At 41.8% G+C, this 20,778-nt stretch overlaps 2 protein-coding genes across 7 annotated transcripts in view; one reads left to right on the plus strand and one right to left on the minus strand.

Moving 5' to 3' along the window:
• Window positions 1–6,897: 6,897 nt before the first annotated feature.
• Window positions 6,898–20,778, plus strand: part of Cdadc1 (cytidine and dCMP deaminase domain containing 1) — a 60,415-nt gene continuing 46,534 nt past the window's right edge. For 4 of the 6 annotated variants that reach the window (XR_013423382.1, XR_005732114.2, XM_040281540.2 and 1 more), the window contains exons 1-2: window positions 6,899–7,128; window positions 7,794–7,891. Coding sequence is in view for 4 of the 6 variants with exons in the window: in XM_040281540.2 (XP_040137474.1) it covers window positions 7,065–7,128; window positions 7,794–7,891 (162 nt within the window). In the remaining 2 variants the exon portion in view is untranslated. Of the gene's footprint in view, window positions 7,129–7,793; window positions 7,892–20,778 lie in introns of all 6 variants that reach the window. The other 2 variants (XM_078016021.1, XM_013360746.4) reach the window with 1 other exon arrangement.
• On the minus strand, window positions 18,061–19,803 carry LOC101977845 (WW domain binding protein 1-like). Its single transcript, XM_021729759.3, has one exon. The coding sequence runs from the start codon at window positions 19,746–19,748 to the stop codon at window positions 18,666–18,668; it is 1,083 nt and encodes a 360-aa protein (XP_021585434.2). The 5' UTR covers window positions 19,749–19,803; the 3' UTR covers window positions 18,061–18,665.

Genomic DNA, 20,778 nt, shown 5'->3' on the forward strand with positions numbered 1-20,778 from the left:
TGAGTGCTATAATCCCAGCCACTCAGGAGGCTGAGGCCAGAGGATAGCAAGTTGGAGGACAACCTGAGAAATTTAGCAAGACCTTGTTTCAAATAAAATTTTATAAGGGCTGAGAATGTAGCTCAGTGATAGAGCACTTGCCTAGCATGTGTGAGGCTCTGGGTTTGATAGAGATAGGTAGATGATAGGTAGGTAGACAGATGATAGATAGATAGATTAGGCACCTATGTGAAAAGAGCTGAAACTCATCAGCTAGATCAGAAGAACTGAGCCTGGGCAGTCAGGGTGATGGTCTGTGGTCCTTCTTACCCACTTAACAGGTTTCCTTGCAGGTGACTGTTTCCACTGGTAATGATCCCAAAAGACAAAGGCCAGGTGTTCTTTTCCAGTCTGCCTCTCTTATTGAGGTGAATAACTTGCACGGAGCTCAACTGCTAGTGAGGGAACGAGGTCTTCACCTCAGTGGATGAATAGAGTAAATGAACAGATAACTGCGGCCTTTGTTCTGAGCCATCGGACAGCACAAATAAAAGGGTAAGACAGGAGTGACCCAGCACACAGGAGGAGCCAGAGCTGCTGCATGGAACCAAGGAAAGGCCTCCAGGGAGGAGGAGAGGAAGGAGAATGCACTGATTAAATGGGAGCAGCAGGTGACAGGAGGCTGGGGCCCGGAGACCAGTTTGGACTAGCCACTTGCCCACAATCAGGGGCTAGGACACTTGTGGGGTAGAGCAAAGCTGGATTTTCAGTTTTACAGCTTCAGCACCTCCCAAAGCCCTTTCCCCATCCTTATGCAGCCCAAGATGTTCCAGTGCCTCCCACCTGAACCTCTGTACCACCTACAACCCCCCCTCCCCATCCAAGGCCCAGCTAGGCCCTTCAAGGAAAGGACCATGGTTTTGTATTTCCTTTCTTTCGGCTCTACAGTGTGCATGCAAGTCTAAAATGTTCTATGAATTTCTACTACTTGTTGTGATAAGGGAAATAAATAAGATTTTAAAATTTTTCAAAAACTAATACCTGTAGGCTGGAGTTGTAGCTCAGTGGTAGAGCACTTGCCTACCAAGTGTGAGGCACTGGGTTCAATTCTCAGCACCCCATATAAATAAATAAAAATAAAGATCATTGACAATTTTAAAAATATTTTAGGGGCTGGGACTGTAGCTCAGTGGCAGAGCACTTGCCTAGAATGTGTGAGGCACTTGGTTCTATCCTTAGCACCACATAAAAATGAAACAAATAAAATAAAGGCAAGCTGTCCATCTATAACTATAAAAAATTTTTTTAAATATTTTTAAAAGCTAATACATTCAAAGTTGTAACAAGTCTTTTAAAAGTTTCAGACGCTGGGGATGCGGCTTTGTCTTAGAGCACTTGTCTAGCATGCTGAGGACTTGGATTCAATCTTGGGGAGAAAAAGAAAAAAAAATCACTGTAACAGTTATGCCCACTCATAATTGGACACAAATAAGACTAATCCTGATCTTTCTTCTTACTGTCTTCTTCCACAAATAGTTCATTACTTTGTCTTTATAGTGACTCTAAGTGCCAGCCCCTCTCAGGCTTTTTATTCCCCACCCTCATTCACTAGATCAGCAGTTCTCAAACTTCAGTTCATATCAGAATCACCTGGAAGACTTGTTAAAGCTCAGATTTCAGGGCTTCTCCCAGAATTTCCAATGTAGTAGGTCTGGAGTGAGACCAAGAATTTGCATTTCTATCAAGTTCCCTTCTAGGTGATGCTGATTCTGATGGTCTGAGAGCCTCTAGGATAGATTCTTGCTGCAGAACATGGAGTCCACAGTCCGATGAGGCATTAGCATCTTCTGGGAGCTTGTTAATATGCAGATTTTCAAATTTGTACTTCTGTCCAGTTTGTAGACGCTGTGGTCTGGCTAAATTGCCCAGGCTTGCCTTGAACTTGCCATCCTCCTGATTCAGCTTCCCCAGTCACTAGGATTACAGGTATTATTAGGTATGTGCCATCACATTCAACTTGGGACCATGCTTTGAGAACCACCCATTGAAGTGTTAGGAGGAGGTGACTCCAACAAGGAGAACACTTACAGAGATAAAAGGAAAGGCTTAGGGACACACTCTAATGATCCCAGGCTGGCTACAAAAGTTGCTAAGCAGGCAGAAGAAGCAGAGAAGGAAAAGGAATGTATGGAATGCAATCCAAACAGAGTCTCAAGCAGGTTTGGGGGCCATCTGGTACTTGATTCCAGATCAGCAATGACCAAGAACACAAAGAGAACAAAGTAAGGTTTCTAGGCAAACTACAGAGCACAAAGTTAAATTTCCAATAAGCAACACTTTTTTTTTTCTTTTAAATAACTAAACCCAAGGGAAACCACATACATGGGAACCCGAAAGGAGCTTGGCCATGACTGTGCTGCCCAGGCCCAACTGGCATTCTGGGACTAAGAGATTGGAAGAGTTTGGGGAAGTGGGCTTGCCAGGCCTTCCTACCTCATAGGAGCAGAAACATGCCCTGGACATTCTTACCCTGCAGCACATTAATCTATGTGACACCTTGTTTACTTTTCTGAGGACACCACTTGGGACAATATATGGAAAGCCTGAGTAGTCATTTCTCTCAGGCAGCACTGCCTTCCATAACAGAGTACCTGTTCCCTGCAGGGCATCTGGAGTTTGTTCCAGGCTTCTCTGCTTCCTCAGGATTAAGTGCTGCCAGAACTGCCTTCTGAGAGTTGTTTAGGAAGTCTTCATTTCTGGATTCAGGATGCTGTTTATGGTCACAGTTTTGCCCGAAAGAACCAAATTGAGGTCAATCTCCTGTCATTGTGGTTGAACTGGCCACCAATCATTCAGGTACAGGCAAGCTACTGCACTTAGGGGACTAGCTCAGCTGCTGCCATCTTGGAGCCCCACATTGGTAGATGGAGGGTCCACATAGGAGTGGCAGCCAGAGTTCCAGTGTGTGGGAAGCTGTCGGGTGTCCTGCGTGGGAGTGGCGTCCTTGATTTCTGCTGGGGTGGGTATCCGAAAGTTCTGCGCAGGTGCTGATGATCCTTATTTATTTATCTTTTTGTGGTGCTAAGGAACAAACCCAAGGCCTCACACGTGCTAGACAAGCACTCTACCACTGAACTACAACCCCAGCCCCGATATGTTTTTATTTTGAAAGTTTAAGACTCAAAAGAAGTTTCAAAATAATATGTTCCTGTGCACTCTTCCATAGCTTCTGGAATCATATATTACATCATCTTCATATAGTGGGAAAACCCAGGAAAATGACATTAGTACAATACTATTAATTCAGATATAGATCTTATTTGGATTTCGATAGTTTTTGTTTGTTTGTTTTGTTTTGTTTTGGTTTTGGTACTAAGGATTGAACCCAGCGGCACTTTACCACTGAGCCACATCCCCATCCCTTTTTAATATTTTATTTAGAGATAGGGTCTCCCTAATTTTCTGAGGCTGGCTTTTGGTTCTCCTGCATCAGCCTTCTGAGTCTCTGGGATTACAGGTACGCCACCACACCCTGCTTGGATTTCAATAGTTTTAATGAACTTTTTTTAGTTTCAATTGTAAATAGTTCTATGAAATTTTATCACATATGTGTAGAAGTCACCATCAACTCAAAGAAAGTACCTCTTATTTTTCTTAATAGTCATACCTTTTCCCACCCATAATATTTATGATCACAGATCTGAACTTTATCAGTCATAATTTTTTTTTTAACTTAGGGAATGATTTCTACATGGATTCAGACAGAATGTAACACTTTCAAGTTGGCTTTTTACACTCGGCACAATGCACTTGAGATTCATCCAAGTTGTTGCCTGGATTGATAGCACATTTCTTTTTATTGCTTAATAGTGTTCAATTGCAATGTTCCCCATTCACTCACTGAAAACTGTTTGTACAGTTTTTTACTATGGCAAATGAAATCACTCTGATATTCATGTATAGTCTTGTGTGAACATGTTCTTATTTTTTCTAGGATAAATAACCAGCAGTGTAATTTCTGTGTGGTAAAATAAGTATATGTTTAACTAGAAACTGTCAAACTGTTATCTAGAGTGGCTGTGCCATTTAATATGATCACCAGTAATGAATGAGACATCCAGTTGCTCTGCTTCCTTTCTAGCATTTGATACTGTCTGTACTTCTGATTTTATCCATTCTAATATGTCGCATTCCAGGACTAAAACACTCAGGGTCACTCCAGGTGAACTGGGATGCATGTAATAATCACACAGAGACAGAAATACTTTTTTTTTTTTTGGGTCCTGTGATGGCTCCTCTGACCTTAGGGGTCTGTGGAAAGAGAGAGAGAGAGAGAGAGAGAGAGAGAGAGAGAGAGAGAGAGAGAGAGAGAGAGAGAGAGAGAGAGAGAATATGTGTTGAACCCTTTTTTGGGGAGAAGTCATTCAAATGAGGCAAGGGGTCAGGTTTCAGGGGGTTGAGTCTAGCTTCATCATGTCTGATGTCAGCAGATTGACTAACATCTATGAAGGCCATGCCCATCTCATGAGCTATGTGGGGATCATGGTAGAGCAAGTGAAAAGACCACAGCAAGGCTCGCCCAAACAGAGGGGCAATGCTGGTTCAGTCCACTTTGTGCCCTCAATGCTCATCATTCACACACACAGACCATGGCTGGCTTGCCAACATCTCCACATTCTCATCACTCAAGGCTAAGGGGAACTCAGTTCCTATGTGGCAGCTACCGACACTAATAGGTATGTAGCAGGGTCTCATCATGATTTTTAAATGCATTTTCCTAATGGCTAATGACAGCGAACGTCTTTTCCTGTACTTATTTGCCATTTTAAAAATCTTTGATGAAGTGACTATTTAAGTCTTTTATCTATTTTTCTAATTGAACTGTTTATTGATTTACTGTTGAGTACAGAGTTCTTTACATATTGGGGATACAATGAGTCCTTTATTGTATATGTGATTTGCAAATATTTCTCCTAGCCCATGGCTTGTTTTTAAAAGCATGGTGTAAACAGCCATGAAGGGACTGTAGAGAAAAGCCAGATTCCAGGAAAGGTGCAGAGTCAAAATGAAGTCCCCGATATAGTCAGTTTATCTGAAGACCTTTATCCTCAGAATAGGCAAACTATTAAAAAAAATTCTACACAGTCAAAGAAATAAGTAGCAAGTTGAAAAATAGATCTGAAGATGTTGACCAGGATGTAGCTCAAAGAAACAGAGAAATGAAAAATTTCTTAACTCAGATGGTTAAACTACATCTAATTAGAGTTCTAGGAGGATAATTTAATGGAACATGTAGTGATTTAAATTAAATTAGTTAAAACCAGATAAAGTTAAAAATTCAGTTCCTCAGTTACACAAGTACTTTCAGGTTCTCAGTAGCCATATATGCTGGTGGCTTCCATCCTGGAAAGTGCATATCACAGAACATTTCCTTTATGGCACAGTTCTATTGAGCAGTGTTGATCTAGACCATAAAACATGTCTGAACAAATTTCAAATAACTGGTGTCATACAGATCATATTCTCTGGTCATAAACTTTACATTAGAAAGCAATAACAGTAACTTTTTTTTGGAAAAAAAATGCCCACTTTACATCTGAAATCTTAAAAAAAAACATTTCCTATGAGTTATTACTCATAGGTCAAAGAAATCACTGGGACATTTAATACATTAATACTGATGGATAAAGAACTTATGAAATCCTACTTAGATGGAAATTTTATCCTGAAATGCCTATGCAAATAATAACTCTAAAAATTAAGAAAGCTCAGAGATAAAATGATTGGGTTATGGGAGCCTTGACCTAACCAGTGCATTAATCTACCTGAATGGATTAACTGATTGATAACCACAGACAGGTAGGGTGTGGCTGAAGGAGGTAAGTCACTGGAGGTTTGCCTTTAGGGTATATATTTTGTCCCTGATGAGCACAGCTTTCTCTTTCTCTGCTTCCTGGTGGTCATGTCCTGAGCTGCTTTCCTCCACCACACTCTTTTTCTATGATGTTCTGCCTCACCATGGGCCCAGAGCAATGGAGATAGCCTACTGTGGACTGAAACCTCTGAAACAAGTTGTTGAAGCAAGGAGCTGGTCCAAATGTTCCTCCACTCAAATAAATGGTGATACTGTATAGTAGTGAAAATCAATGAATAACAGCCACATCCTCAACACTGAAAAGATTCTCACTTTAGTTCTTTCAAAATGATGGATTTTCATGTTTAACTTTTGCTTTCATAGTTTGAACTCAAAAGTTTGTGTCTTGCTACACATCCGTATTTCAAATTGTATAAGGCGAGATGTTGACAGAAACTGGGCTCTGAGTCACTGTAAAGAAAGGGGCCTAATTCTGAGTCAAGTCTAGGGCACTAGAATGTTTTGGCATAAAGCCACAATGCCAGGCTACTCCTCAGATTTTCCAGAGACCACTCGTTCCTCCCTCCTCCCTTCACATTTTTTCCCCAGTTGGAGTTCTTCTCTCTTTATGTTCTGGATAAGAAACAGAACGTCCCCGCTGTGTTCCGTGGCCCTACAGTCCCCAAGGCCCGCCAATCTCTGATCAGAACAACCTCCTGGGACGCCCAACTCCTAATTCCTTTTCACCCGCTCAGGTTCTCAAAAACCAGGACCATGACAAGAGTGGGCTGGTTTCCACTTCAACACTCCTTGGCTCTCTGAGCCAAATTTTCAACTCTGCACAGCCAGTCGCCTCATCGGTCCGCGCAGCCTGGGACCTCAGGCCAAGAAATCCTCGAGTGACTTTATTTCGGCAAAATAAAAAAAAAAAAAAGAAAAAGAAAACCAAAAAGAGACTACAAACACTTTGCAGCCCTCCGCTTCAATTCCACCCGCGATTCCCGTCCGACCCGCAGCCCAGCGCAGTCGCGGGCCTCGGCCTGACGTCATCAAGGCGCCCGGAAGTAGCCGTCAGGCTGGAGACGTCACCCGGTTGCGCCGAGTAAGATCACTGCTTACCAGTTGATGGGAGGAGGCTAGAGGGAAGCTGCTGGGTCAGGATCATGCCTAACAGAGAGAGCTTTCCCGGGCAGCAGAGGCTGGTGGGCTTGGGGTGAAAGAAGCAGGGCAGATGCAAAATCTGGAGAGCGCGGGGGCCGGGCGGTCAGTCAGCACCCAGACTGGCAGCATGACCGGTGAGTGCCGGGGTCCCTGCTTCTGCCACCCCGCCTTTGGCTTTGCCTTGCGTCCCTGCCCGGATTGAACTCCAGTTCCCTGCCTCCGCTGCTCGCCTGCCCCGCCGCTCCCGGGTGTCTCGTCCCCTCCGGATCGGCCGCTCCGGCTTCTCAGAGCAAACAAATTCTAAGTCGCGCTCATTTCCCGCGTCCAGCCTTGTTTTCCTCGAAGGATCAAGAGCTAGGACTCCAGGGGCTGAAAAGCCCGACGCTTTTATTTTGATTCCCAAAATAGCCGCGCGTGACGCTTTGCCATTTTTAGTGCAGTGTTCTGCTCACTGCTCTTGAAGCCACCCCTCATCACTGTCCAGAGAACAGCCCGCTCCACCATCACATGCAAGGACTTGCCCCAACTTTTTTTGGATTGTTCCCATAACTACGTGTATCTGTTGTGTTACTTATTTCTGCCGGGCGAGGGAAGAAGAGAATGGGTCCAACTTTGGAAAGTGTCGTGGGAGGTCGCCTCAAGTGAGGTTGTAGCGACTCCTGCCATAAAAGTTCTCCTCTTGTCGGCTAAACCCCTGCTAAAGCTACTAAGCGAATGCTGCTGTATCCAAGTGGCTTTGAGCTTTGTTCCTATTTTCATCTTTAGTAAAATTCTGAAGTGTTTGCCCTCTCCTTTGTAGGTCAAATGCCAAGACTTTCTAAAGTCAACCTTTTCACTCTGCTCAGTCTCTGGATGGAGCTCTTCCCAGGAGTAGAAGCCCCAAAGCAAAAATCTCAGGTATAATTTGTTTCTGTAGATAGTTTTTACCGTTAGAAAAGTGACCGTCTCAAATTGGATTTTATTGCTTCAGTTGCTGTCACGCTTGAAACCAAACTCTAAGTAAGCCTTTAAAACTTCATGATAGTTTGATACTTGTAACTCATAGTGGAAGCAGTTCATCTTTCTGATCTAAAAACAAAATACTCTCAGACTGTGCCTTGTTTATCAGGTAATAATATTTATACGTTGGTTTTACCAATATTTTGTCTATAATACATAAATTATCACCCAGTCATATCCTTTTAGTGTTTTGGCTAGTTTTCTCCCACCAAACGGTAAATTGCTTAAAGATGGAGCCCATATCTAATTTTACTTGGCATTTCCTTTAGTTGTTAATCTGTTAATGCATAGTTTATTATTTCATATGAGTCTCTTTTTTGGATTTTGGGAGATGATCAAAGCAGGATAGGAATATATAGTAAGAATAATCATAAAATCCAATATATTGGAAGCTAGTACAGCCTACATCATTTCCTTGTACTTCCTTTGGGATAACAAGGTTCTAGATTCTCATCATTTGTCTCCATGCTTGGAGTGGTGTGGTGGTAAGTTCTCACTATTTGGTTTGGTAATTTTTGATGTTTAGTGTTGTCATTAATTTTTTAGAGGGCCAAAGCCAACTTATAAAAACAATTTTAGGTTAAGTTAAGCATTTTAAGAGTTTTTAGAAAGCAGTTAAAAAGGGCAGGGGGAGAAAGGGATTGCCTCTATCTTCTCACCATTCTAAAAACATCACTGTTGACATTTCTCTTTTTTTTTCAATATTATTTTAGTTGTAGATAGACACAATAACTTTATTTTATTCATTTATTTTTATGTAGTGGTGAGGATCAAACCCAGTGCTTCACATGTGCAAGGCTAGTGCTCTGCCACTGAGCCACAACCCTAACCCCACTGTTAATACTTTGATACTGTTAACATTTGGATACTTTTCTTCCAATCTTTTTTTAAGCTTAAGATTGTTTTCTACTCTTATAAAATTGTGATTATTTTCTGCATTGAGATTTTCAAATTGCCAATAATTCTGCTGAAAATTTGCTCTAGATTTTTTTTTTTACAGAAAAGCTATAAATACTTAAATTTCCACTTTACTCTTAAGAGGCCATTCAACACCACCTTTTTATTTTTTGTTTTGATTGCCTTCTTTATTGTGGCTGAAGTTGTGTGGTTAATGCTAGAGATAAAAAGAAGAAAAAAGGGGCTGGGGTTGTGGCTCAGTGGTAGAGTGTTTGCCTAACATGTGAGGCACTGGGTTTGATTCTCAGTACCACATATAAATAAATAAAATAAAGGTCCATCAAGAACTAAAAAAATGTTTAAAAAAGAAGAAAAGATATGGTCCTTATTTTCTAATGTGGAGAATAATAAGGCATTTAAATATTAAGATACAGTTATATGATGGAGCCAATTATAAATTATAAGCGAAGATGCTAACAAGGTTTAGAACCAGGCACAACATGAGAAAGTGAAGGAAGGATTCCACTATTAAGGTAGAATTTACACTGAGACATAAAGCATGAGTAGGCATTTGCTCAAATTGGAGGTTACCATGTAAATAAGCTTAGAGAAATGAATTTGTGGTCCTCAGCCTGAGAGTGAAGTTGGGTGGAGGATGAGACTATAAATAAGCTTGGGAAGGTAGGTGGGAATCATGTTGTAAAAAATCTATGTATTGGCCTATGGCTGTGTCTGGGGCTCAGTGATAGAGCACTTGCCTACCATGTGTGAGACACTATGTTCAATCCTCAGCAACACATAAAAATAAACACATAAAATAAAGGTATTATGTCCATCTACAACTAAGAATTTTTTTTAAAAGATGTAGGCATTGCAGAGGAGTTTAGATTTTATTCTATCAGTATCAGGATTGTATTTAGGAATTTTAATAGGAAGTAAGGGAATTCATCTCATGATAAAATTGTGCTTCCCCCCCCATTCTTATGGGAAATATTTTATAAATAGTAAAACAGTATTTAAAATTTTATACATTGTTATTCTCTATTTCTTAACACTATCCAGTACCCACCCTGATTTTATTAATGGTTTTGAGAAAGTTCTTCATTTCCTTCATGAATTTGGAAATTCCTTTATTTTTTCTACTTGTTTACAGCTTAATATTATTTTATAGATATAGAAGATTCCCATACTGTTTTAGATCTTTTTTGCAGATAAAATTTGTATTCAAGAGCCACAATATTAGAAGCAAATGTTTAGAGCTTTAAGACTTTAAACAGCACATTTTAGCTGAGCATAGTGGCACACACCTGAAATCCCAGCAACTCGGGAAGGTTGAGGCAGAAGAATTGCAAGTTCAAGGCCAGCCTCAGCAACTCAGGAAGGCCCCATCTCAAGATGAAAATAAAAAGGGCTGAGGATGTAGCTCAGTGATAGGATCTCTTTGGGTTCAGTCCCCTGTATTGCAAAACAAAACAAAATAAAAAAGGTACATTTTAAAAACTGGACTTGTTAGAGGTTGAATAGTAATTTTAAAGGAGCTTTTTTTTAAAAAAAATAATATCCAGATTTGATTTTATTTTAATTCTGTTTACACACACATACGCCCCAAAATATATCCTGTGCTAAAATTAAGTTCTTTTTCAACAGACAAGCACAAGTTTTATTAAATTAGTGAATAATGATATTTATATTTCTATTAGGAAGGAAGTCATTGGCCAACTAATTACCAAACTTTGTTTGCAAATAATGTACACTCTACCATTTCCTTGTTCTTTATGGAGAAAGCTGTGAAGCCTAAGAAAATAACTGAGATAAGGCTTTCAGTTAGCATTTTGGTAAAAAAAAAAATAGTAATAATTAAATTTTAGACTTAAGGAACTTCATTAGTACAGGGTTTTATATAACTTTATATCTTAACAAAGGATTGAATTTATATTTCCATGTTTCCCCTAAAAGTTATGACTTCTTCTTTCATCTGCACCATGGGAATTTTTTAAAGGAAAGAAATCAGTCTTTTAACTATTTTATTTGGAGTCTTGTTTAGAAAACCGACTTGAACAAACACCTAATCTATTTAAGGTTTTTAAATCAAAGGTCAGACATAGGAATAAGTACAAAGGGCATTGGCATCCAATAAAACAAAACTCATGCTTTAAGAATTCCAGCTGACCTAAAATAGAGTTGACTTGAACATTAGAAAGGTCATCAGTCTTACATCCTCATTCTGACCCTGCCCTGTGACTATTCACTACATTAGTGTCTTCCCAGCTGTGCCCTAGCACCTGTGTCTCCTTGACCCACAGCTGTTGAGATGGCCTCCACTTCTATTCCTCGCCTACAGGCTTAAGGACTCAGGTACTTAAACTAAGACATCCTTAGGATTATTCTAGCAGTGATAGTTTGGGTTAAATAAGCTTTTGTATGTTAGCTTGGGAACTTGACTGTCATTTTTAGCATTATTTATTTACGAAAATGTGTCTTAAATTTCAGAGAAGCAAATTTACCAAATGTTTAGAAAATCATTTTGGTTGGTTGTCAACTATTTGTTCATCTAATATCAATAAAGTAGAGGTGTATAGTAATTTCATTGGTTCTAATGTCATGACCATTGCAAAGAAGCAAGAATGACAGTGTGGAGAAGGGGTAAAATGAAAGGGAGTACATTGTGCTCCACTCTTTTTTTTTTATTGTATAAATATAAACTTAAGTCTTAATCTACATAAAAAAAATTTTAAATCATGCTTTTTTTTTTTTTTTTTGGTACTGAGATTTGAATCCAGGAGTGCTTTACCACTTAGCTACACACCCAGTCCTTTTTATTTTTTATTTTAAGACAAGGTCTCAATCAGTTGCTGAGACTGGTTTTAGTCTTGCATTCCTGCCTCAGCCTTCCAAGTTGTACATACCACCAAGCACAGCAGAAAATCATAATATTGAAACAATAGGAATATAGCTGAAGTTTATATATCATGAATGTTACCATCATATTTATACTTGTAGAATGATACCCATTTTTTTGCCTTATTTATTTATTTATACCTGGGATTGAATCCAGGGTCACTTAACCACTGAGCCATACATATCCGTTTTTTATTTTGTATTTGCTTAGGGCCTTGCTAAATTGCTGAAGGCTGACTTTGAACCTGCGATCTTCCTGTCTTAGCTTCCCAAGCAGATTATAGGCGTGCACCACCACAGCCAGCACACCTGATACTTCTTTACCAATTACTATAGTATATTTTATACATTTGAATTGCACATAGTCTTTATAGGGTTGAGTAAGAACTATTGAGAAAAAAAGATATTCTTTAAGCTAAAATAATAAGATTATTTGATTATTCTGTGTTTCACTTTTGCCATATAAAGTAAGTTACAGAAGCTCCAAGATACAATTTGACATGTGATTGTATTAGAAATACTGTTTTTGACACTTCTACCAGCCTTTTGTCTTTTTAAAAGTGTTCTTATGAGTTACCAAAGTAATATATGTTCATTATATTATAAAATGGGCAGAAGCAAAAACAGTTCCTCATAGTTCTTTTTGTTTTCTGCTTCTCAATCTTTTCTGTTTCCTTTATTCATTTGAAATCATTTAGTTCTGGATTTTTCCCTTTTCATTTAATGTAGGAAAATATGTGTAAAATTGCACTGGGGCAGTAACCATGTCTAATATTTTTAAGAGTAGCCAAGGCTTTTGTAGCCAACATGCCTGGGTCCAGATCTTGGCTCCATCTCATGCTAGTTGTGTCTTTGGATAAGCTGTTTTACTTTCCTCATCTATAAAGTGGAATGGTACTTAATACATACTATTTGGGGTTTGTATGGGAAATGGATGAGGTAGTTCATTCTCAGTAGTTCAGTGTAAAGCTTTTAGTGCTCGGTACATATTATGTTATGTACTATATGTTTTTATTATGATTTTGATAAATTGCATGTCAGTTATAAATTTTTCCAGCCTTAGTGTATTAACTTACAACCATTTCCACCCATAACTGGCGTCTGAGTTTTTCTTTGTTGTCAGATATTTACACCATTTATGGGTACTCCTTAAGAATTATTTAGCAAGATAAACATTGAGTATAAAAACTAAGAATTATGGGCTGCTATTGTGGCTCAGTGGTAGAGCACTTGCCTAGCATGTGTGAGGTACTGGGTTTGTGCTGCAGTCTGGCTGGGCACAAAATAACCAAGCCACCACACAGCCTTGTAGATTCAAACAGCAACTCTTTATTCCTGAACTCTCACCGACACTCGACACTCTACCCACACTTCCCGTGTGTTGAACACACTGCCTCCACCCGGCTCCTCCGTGCCCCAATTCTCTCAGAAGAACTCCACTGGGAACTCCAAAGGAGCAGTGCCTGAGGCAGCAGGATACGCCCTAATCCCAGCAGGATCCACCCTAATCCTGGAGCCGCCCTATTCCCTACAGGATCCACCCTAAACCCGGAGCTGCCCTAATCCCTGAGCAGGGTCACCTTTCAACCCAAAATGCCATGCGTCATTCCTACTTGGCTATGGCTCTCAGCAGGTTTGGTCCTTAGCATCACATAAAAATAAATAATATAAAGATATTGTGTCTATCTACAACTAAAAATATTTTTTAAAAAATTACCAGAAGTACAACATTAGTTACTTAGTTGGTTTTTTTGTTTGTTTTGTTTTGTTTTGTTTTGTTTAAGATTCCAGTCCAAACTAAGAAGTGATTTCGAGGGAAAGTAATTGTTTATGAGTTGTATGAGGGTAACACAATTAAAAATTATGTAGCAGAAATCAAGCACTCTAAAAATGGCTGTTATATAAAAATAATTATTTCTCTCAACTGGTTCATAATTTTTCATTTTAGTTCAAGTTATACTTATCTAAATTATTGAAGATTACCTTAAGTATAAGAATTAGAATAAATGCTATGAATTACTCTCAGATTTTGGGCTTCACCTTTCCATTGACTCTTTTTAGTCATAGTTCTTTATTTATGTCCATATCTTTATAAGAAGAAATATGTCCATTATGCTATTGGTGGAGCTGAATGTGGATGGCATGTTATCAGAACAAAGGTACCTTGTCAGGTATGAAGTATGAAAAAGCTTTCACTTTTATTCTCAAATAACTTTCTCTCTCTCTCTGGAAAGAAAAAAAAAGAAAGAATTAGAATGACTACAGCCAGCTGCAGTTGTCACACACCTGTAATCCCAGCAATTAGGAGGTTGAGGCAGAAAGATCACAAGTTCAAGGCAAGCCTCCCCAACTTTGAGACCCTGTCTCAAAATTTAAAAAAAATAAAAATAAAAAGGGCTGTGGATGTAGCTTAGTGGTAAATCAAACCTGAGTTCAATCTTCAGTACCATAAAAATAAATAAATAAGAAATAGAATGATTGCATTGTTTTCTCATTTTTTCCCTATATATTTCATATTTCTCTCTCCCAGCTCTTTCCATTGTGTCCTTTGGTCCATTATTTTTATGCTAAAAAATACTTTTTCAGAACAGAACAGAGGCAGTATAGCATTTTAGATAAGATAGTGGGTTTGGGGCTAGATTCTGGCTTACCCCTTTAACTATGTGACTGGAGTTGACTTATTTAATCTCTCAGCCACAATTTCCTCATTTGTAAAGTTGTGAGAATTAAATGAAAAAATTTAGAGACTAGTACATGGTGAATACTCAGTAGATGTTAGGTACCCTTATTATCACTTACATTTTTATCACTGCTACTATCAGCCCCAGCCCACAATTCACTTCCAGCCCCATCACTTCCTCTGCTTCCTGTTTTGCTTAAACAGAAAACTTATTCCCAGGACTTGTATTTTGGTGGTAAGGCATATTGAACCCAGCAGTGCTCTACCACTGAACTATATTCCTAGCCACCCCCACCCCCTTTTTTTTTTTTTTTGTACCTAGAGATGTTTAACTACTGAATCACATTCCTAGCCCCTTTTTTTAATTTAGAGAGAGAGTCTTGCTGAGGCTGGCTTTGAGCTCTCCATCCTCCTGCTTCAGTCTCCTCAACCACTGGGATTACAGGCATGTGCCACAACGGCTGGCCCCTAACCCTTTTTATATTTTTTTTTGGGGGGGGGATGAATTTCTGTCTTCAAAACAGTCACAGCACAGGAAATGCGTCACTGAGACTGCCCAGAAAAATCTGACCAGCTGAATCTTATTGCTTAAAATATACATATTCACAATAACTGACAAATGGTGATGTGCCTCACACAGGAATGTGTTAGCATTTGCAAATCTTCCGACTGTAGCAACAAACCCTCCACCAATCCTTTCCTTCTCATTCATCTGGAAAACCAGACTCAACCTAGTCTCTCTGACCCCCTGACTATTCCTTCAGTTCCCTGTCTCCTTCTCTGAGAAGGAAGCCTCCAGCAGACGTGGCCAACCGCAGCTTACTAGTTAAGCCCAGCTTGGCCACTGTGCTTCTTCTCAGGCCTTCAGGGTAAGATGCTTCAGTGAAGCCAACAGTCAATACTCAGACCAGCTCCCCATTGGGGAAAGAAACCTAGAGGGTTAGATTCATCCATTTGATCAGTTAAATGAAGAAAGATTCATTTTGGTAAAACTTGTTCTCCTTGGAGACACTTCAGTGAGTTGTCTGTGATTTCCAAAGGAAGATGGAAGGTAGGCATCTGAGGGCTGCTGTGCTGTGGCACCCCTCTGGCCACACGCCAGTCCTCCCTGAACTCAACAAAGGAAGGACTGTGCTGTGGCTCTGTGGAGTCTGCCAAAGCCTCCTGGCAATTCTGGGCAGGCTGATGTCTGGACCACAGCAAGGCCAAGCTTGTCACTGAAGAGCCAATCAAGCTTCTGTCTGGAATTCCACTTTTGCCTTCTGTCCCAAATGGTTGTGGACACCCTCTGGAGGCTGAGACTGAAGGCAAGGAGTATGGGAGGGAGGCAGACAGGTTCAGAGCACACTTCCATTAACAGGGACAGGACACGGCCTCTGAGTGTCCACGGAGCAATGTGCAAATTGCAGTGATGAGCAGAGTGGAACCTCTACCTTGAGCGCAGTATCTCAGGCAAACACAGGGGGGCGCCGTCGACAATGCTGCCAAATACACTCAGGTACACAGACGTATGTTCGGTAAACAGTAAATGCATAAAATAAATTACCTTGAGAGGGCCATGTTTGCTTCAGACGTGTGGTTAACGTGAGCAGGATGGCTGCCATTCAAAGAATCACGGGGTGTGGGGCTCACACACACGAGACACACACACACTACAGGTCATTCAAAGTCATCGTCTACAGACTTCACTTTGTTCGACATGAATTTTGGTTCGCTGGAATCCAAACAGACACTCATTCACCTCACAGCCTTGGATTTGTCTGTTTATATATATATATATATATTTTTTTTTTTTTTCCTTTTTTACTATAACATCAATGCTTAGCCTGAATATCATCATTCAAAAGTGGGAGAAGAACCAAACTTTTCATATGAACAGGGATGGATGGGGAATGTTAGTTTCAGCTGATTGCTTTCTTCTTTCAGAGTTTTCCTATCAAAGCTCAACTGATTGTCCAAAACCAGATGACAGTAATAAAGATCCTATGGTCCTTCTGGAGGCTGCCTCCACCTCCCACCTAGGCCACCAAAACTCCTTTCATAGGTTACAGAAAAGTGAGTCATCCGACCCCAATGGGCTAGGGACAGGGAGAGAGCATGAGAACCGCAGATAACCAAGGGATTTCTTCCAAGTGGTCAGTTTAAAACAAACAAACACACTGTAAGGGTCCGGCGGAGCGTCGGAGAAAGAGACCACATGAGAGACTGGCTCCATGCAATTGGCAAAAGGGGATTTATTGGGGATTCATTCCAGCGCGCTGGGGCTCCATGCTCACTCAAGAAGGGAGAGCAGCCCGGAGCCCCGAGCTGAGGTCAAGCAGAGCTTAAGTACACTTTCTGGAGAGGGCGGTGGGCTTTGCATACATCAGAACAAATCATCATGAGGCGGGAAAATTGAACAACAACTCTGAGACGTGATTGGCACATTCATTGGCAGGAACAGGTCGGGTGGGGGTGATTGGTCATTCCTAAGTGGGTTACACATTCAAACTGATTGGTTCGGGCCCTGTGACAACTGCACAGGGCCCTAGGCTAAATGGCCAGTAGGGCATTGTTTTAACTATCTCAGGAATCTGGGTGTAACAGAGGAATTTAATAATACCTAATCTTTTACATTCAAGCTTTCCAGCTTAGAAACTTTACCCTTTCAACATAACAACAAGAGACTTTTTCAAAGAGAAAATACTGTATGAGAACCAGACTATGGGGCTGCTTTTCCCAGGACCCACAGCTTCCTCAGACTCTCTGTTCATAAGAGTACAAGGAGCTACAAAGTCCTGCAGACCATGTGCTAGGGATGAACAAGGACACTGGTCACCTGTGGGCACAGACCAAAGGGCAGAGATGCAGGAAGCCTCACTTCTCTCCACTCCCAGATTTAGGGCCTGCTGCTCAGAGCTAACCCACTCCAAGCCCACACACAAACATCTCCCTCTGGCTCAACTGCAGCCACATTCATGGAAAACTAACCTGGGAAAGCACAAACTTCCCTTGTCCAGAAGAGAATTCTTGCAAGCCCACTGGAAAGGTTCTTGTTTCTAGCTGGCTTTTGTTGTTTTGTTTTGTTTTGTTTTAACAAAGAAAAGGCAGTCTGCCCTTCCACACCTGAGCCTTCTGGGAAGGAAGGGGCCCCTCCAGGATGCACAGTGGTACATTTTCTTGTCACCTGGAATTTGAGAGATCAGCAAGCCTCCTACCAACCTGTCCACCAGCACTCATCCTCCCACAGAATCAGCTCAACTCTGGCTGTGCAGACACTGGCAGCCACAGTTGACAATCCCTAGGCCTCTGTGGCTTCCTTCTTCAACCAGGGCTAAGAAGGGGTGCTTCTGTTGAACTGAGACACAACAAAGTTCTCTTAAACTAAAACCAGAGCATAAATCCACTACATCACCAAGAATCATTGCAGGACATAGTCCCAGTCCCCTTCTTTGGGGGCTTTAAAACACATCTCTCTGACCAAAGCCCGTAGGTGAGATATGACTTGAAAGGGGGGAAGAAGGGGATGAGGAATGAGTCATGGAACCAACTTCTCAGCCCTCCATTGCCGCAGTCTGTCTGGGCACAAAATAACCAAGCCACCACAAAAGCCTTGTAGATTCAAACAGCAACTCTTTATTCAATGCCGCAGTCTGTCTGGGCACAAAATAACCGAGCCACCACACCGCCTTGTAGATTGAAACAGCAACTCTTTATTCCTGAACTCTCACCAGCACGTTTTCGGAAAATACACTCCCTCCACTGGGCTCTGCGTACCAATACTCTCAGAACCCCACGAGAACTCAAGGAGCAGGCGCCTGAGGCAGCAGGATATGCCCTATTCCCAGCAGGATCCACCCTAAACCTGGAGCCACCCTAATCCAGCAGGATCCACCCTAAACCCGGAGCCACCTTAATCCAGCAGGATCCAATCCTAAACCTGGAGCCACCCTAATCCCTGAGCAGGGTCACCTTTCAACCAAAAATGCCATGCATCATTCTTACTTGGCTATGGCTCTCAGCACTCCACAATACTGTGTTTTTGTGAGGGAGAGGCACCCACACCCCAAACTGTACTTGGAGATGTAGGAAAAAGCAGGAGAGAAGGGAAAAAAAAGTGGCTGTACCACTTCCTCTGAAAGTCACTTAATGCTTCTCTCTTGAGTCTCCCTTACCCTGGTTGCTTTGCCAAGTTTCCGGTCACAGGCAGAGCCTACTCTAGCTGGGGGAGCTGCTGCTCTGGGAGTTTGGCGAGTCCTGCTCATTGATGATGTTGAGCAGCAGGTACGGGGGCGGCCGAGGCAGGTGGGAATGTCCAGGCTCTCCAGCCTGTTCCTCAGAGGGCTGGCAGAGCCCTTCCTCCTCATCACCAGGAGGCCTCACGTGGCAGCTGTCACAGAAGTCCAGGGGCCCATCCAGAGCATCAATGAGTGTGGTGAATTCTTTGAAGTCATCGTCATGATGGCCCCGGTTGCACACACACACCTCAATGTCTGAGTCACCTGTGAAGCGGAGATGTCTGCCAGGTGTCTCATCTTTGCTATCGGGGAGCACACTGCCATGTTCAGAGCTGGAATCTTTCAGTAGCTCCTCCTTACATTCTGAATCCTTGTCCAGGAAGGCCGCTGGGTCTAGCTCCCCGAGGCTGGCCACTGAGCCACTGGGCTCCATTCCGGGGGCTTTGGTAGCTGCTTGGTCAGCTGGCACGTCAGAGGGCTCAGGATCAGCGATGCTTGGGGGTCTTGTGCTTCCTCTGCTGGGCACAGACAAGGGGTTGCTCTGTGCCCCCTGGGAGCCCCTGGTAGGATCAGCACCCGGAGGGCTGCCACTTGCAGGGCCACGCTGAGGAGGCAGCTGCTGCTGCTGCTGTAGCTGAAAGGCATTGTACGGCGGGGGAGGAGTTGGAGGTCTGTTCACCACTTCCTCATAAGGAGGTAGTAAATAGTTTGGCAAAAACCTGAGATAAAATGGCAGCGCTGAGTAATTGTGGGCTTCCTGGTAGGCAATCAGGTTGATTTCATGTTGCCGCCGCTGGGCCTGAAGGCGGTGCTTGGCTTCGAGGAGGTGGCAGACACAGCAGCAGCTCAGGATGATGATGATGATGGTCCACACCAGCCAGAACCACCAGAGTTCATAGTAGTAGTTGCAGCACTGAGACTGTCCACAGCAGTGTCCTGTGTTGCAGATGTAGCTTTGATTGTTGGTACCCACACAGGCTTCCTTATCCTGCAGGGGTTCAGCCCTGACTGACAGTGCCTGGAGGAGCAGGAGCGCCATGCCACCCAGGAGCCTTCTCTCCATCCCCCTCCTGCTCCTGCTCCTCTGCCACAGTGCAGCCACCTCCCTCCTCCTCCCTCTCTTCTTCCCCCTTTTTATATTTTTTTTTGAGATGGGATCTCACTAAGTAGCTCACACTGGCCTTGAACTTGTGATCTTCCGATCTCAGCCTTCTGAGTAGCTGGGATTATAGGTGTGTGCCACCACACCCAGAAGGACATAGTTTTTGTTTTATAAACTTATTGGGATTGTTCCATTTCTGTCATCCAGTACTTGTTTCACAAGGCCAAGGTCAGCATTCATCAAATTCCCGTTCCTACCTCAAAAATTTCCCCCAATTTGTTAACTATCCCATTTTTCGACTCACTGAATTCTACTATATCATCTTGTCTGTGTTTATAAATCATAAGTTCTATGAGGATTGCATCTTGAGCAAGTAGGTCTATGGTTGACCTTTATCTAAAGTCTTTGGATCTTGCCTCAAAACTTTGTTTCACCTTTAATTTTCACTTTTAGAGGAGACTTAAGGACATCTCTGAATTAGGTTTTTATTAATGCTGTAATGAATTACTACAAAGTTAACTAAAACAAAAATTTATTATTGTACAGTTCCGGAGGTCAGAAGTCCAAAATGGGTCTCATTGTAAAATCAAAATGTCAGCAGGGCTGAATTCCTTCTGGAGGCTCTGGAGGAAGTCTATTTCCTTGCCTCTTGTAACTTTGGAGACTACCTGTATTCCTTGGCCCATGGCCCCTTCCATCTTCAAAATGAGCATTGGCCAGTTGACTCTCAGTTGTCTCACTTTGCCTTCCCTGCTTGCCTCATCTGCTTACTAAGACCTTTTAATAACCTTGGACCTACAGGATTATCTCCCCATCTCATGATAAATGATTGGCAGCTTTCATTACATCTGTAACCTTTATTCTCTTTTATCATAAAACATAATATAGTCACAGGCTCCAGGGAGTGGGACAAAAGATCTTCAGGAGCCATTACTCTGTCTACTATAATCCATATATAATACCTTTGCTACATATTTCCTTATCTTCTCAA

Source organism: Ictidomys tridecemlineatus, chromosome 6 (genome assembly GCF_052094955.1).
Source record: "Ictidomys tridecemlineatus isolate mIctTri1 chromosome 6, mIctTri1.hap1, whole genome shotgun sequence".
Lineage (NCBI taxonomy): Eukaryota > Metazoa > Chordata > Mammalia > Rodentia > Sciuridae > Ictidomys > Ictidomys tridecemlineatus.

What these genes read in the sequence shown, in the direction of transcription:
- LOC101977845 (XM_021729759.3), bottom strand. Translation starts at nt 19,748, where the DNA reads ATGGAGAGAAGGCTCCTGGGTGGCATGGCGCTCCTGCTCCTCCAGGCA.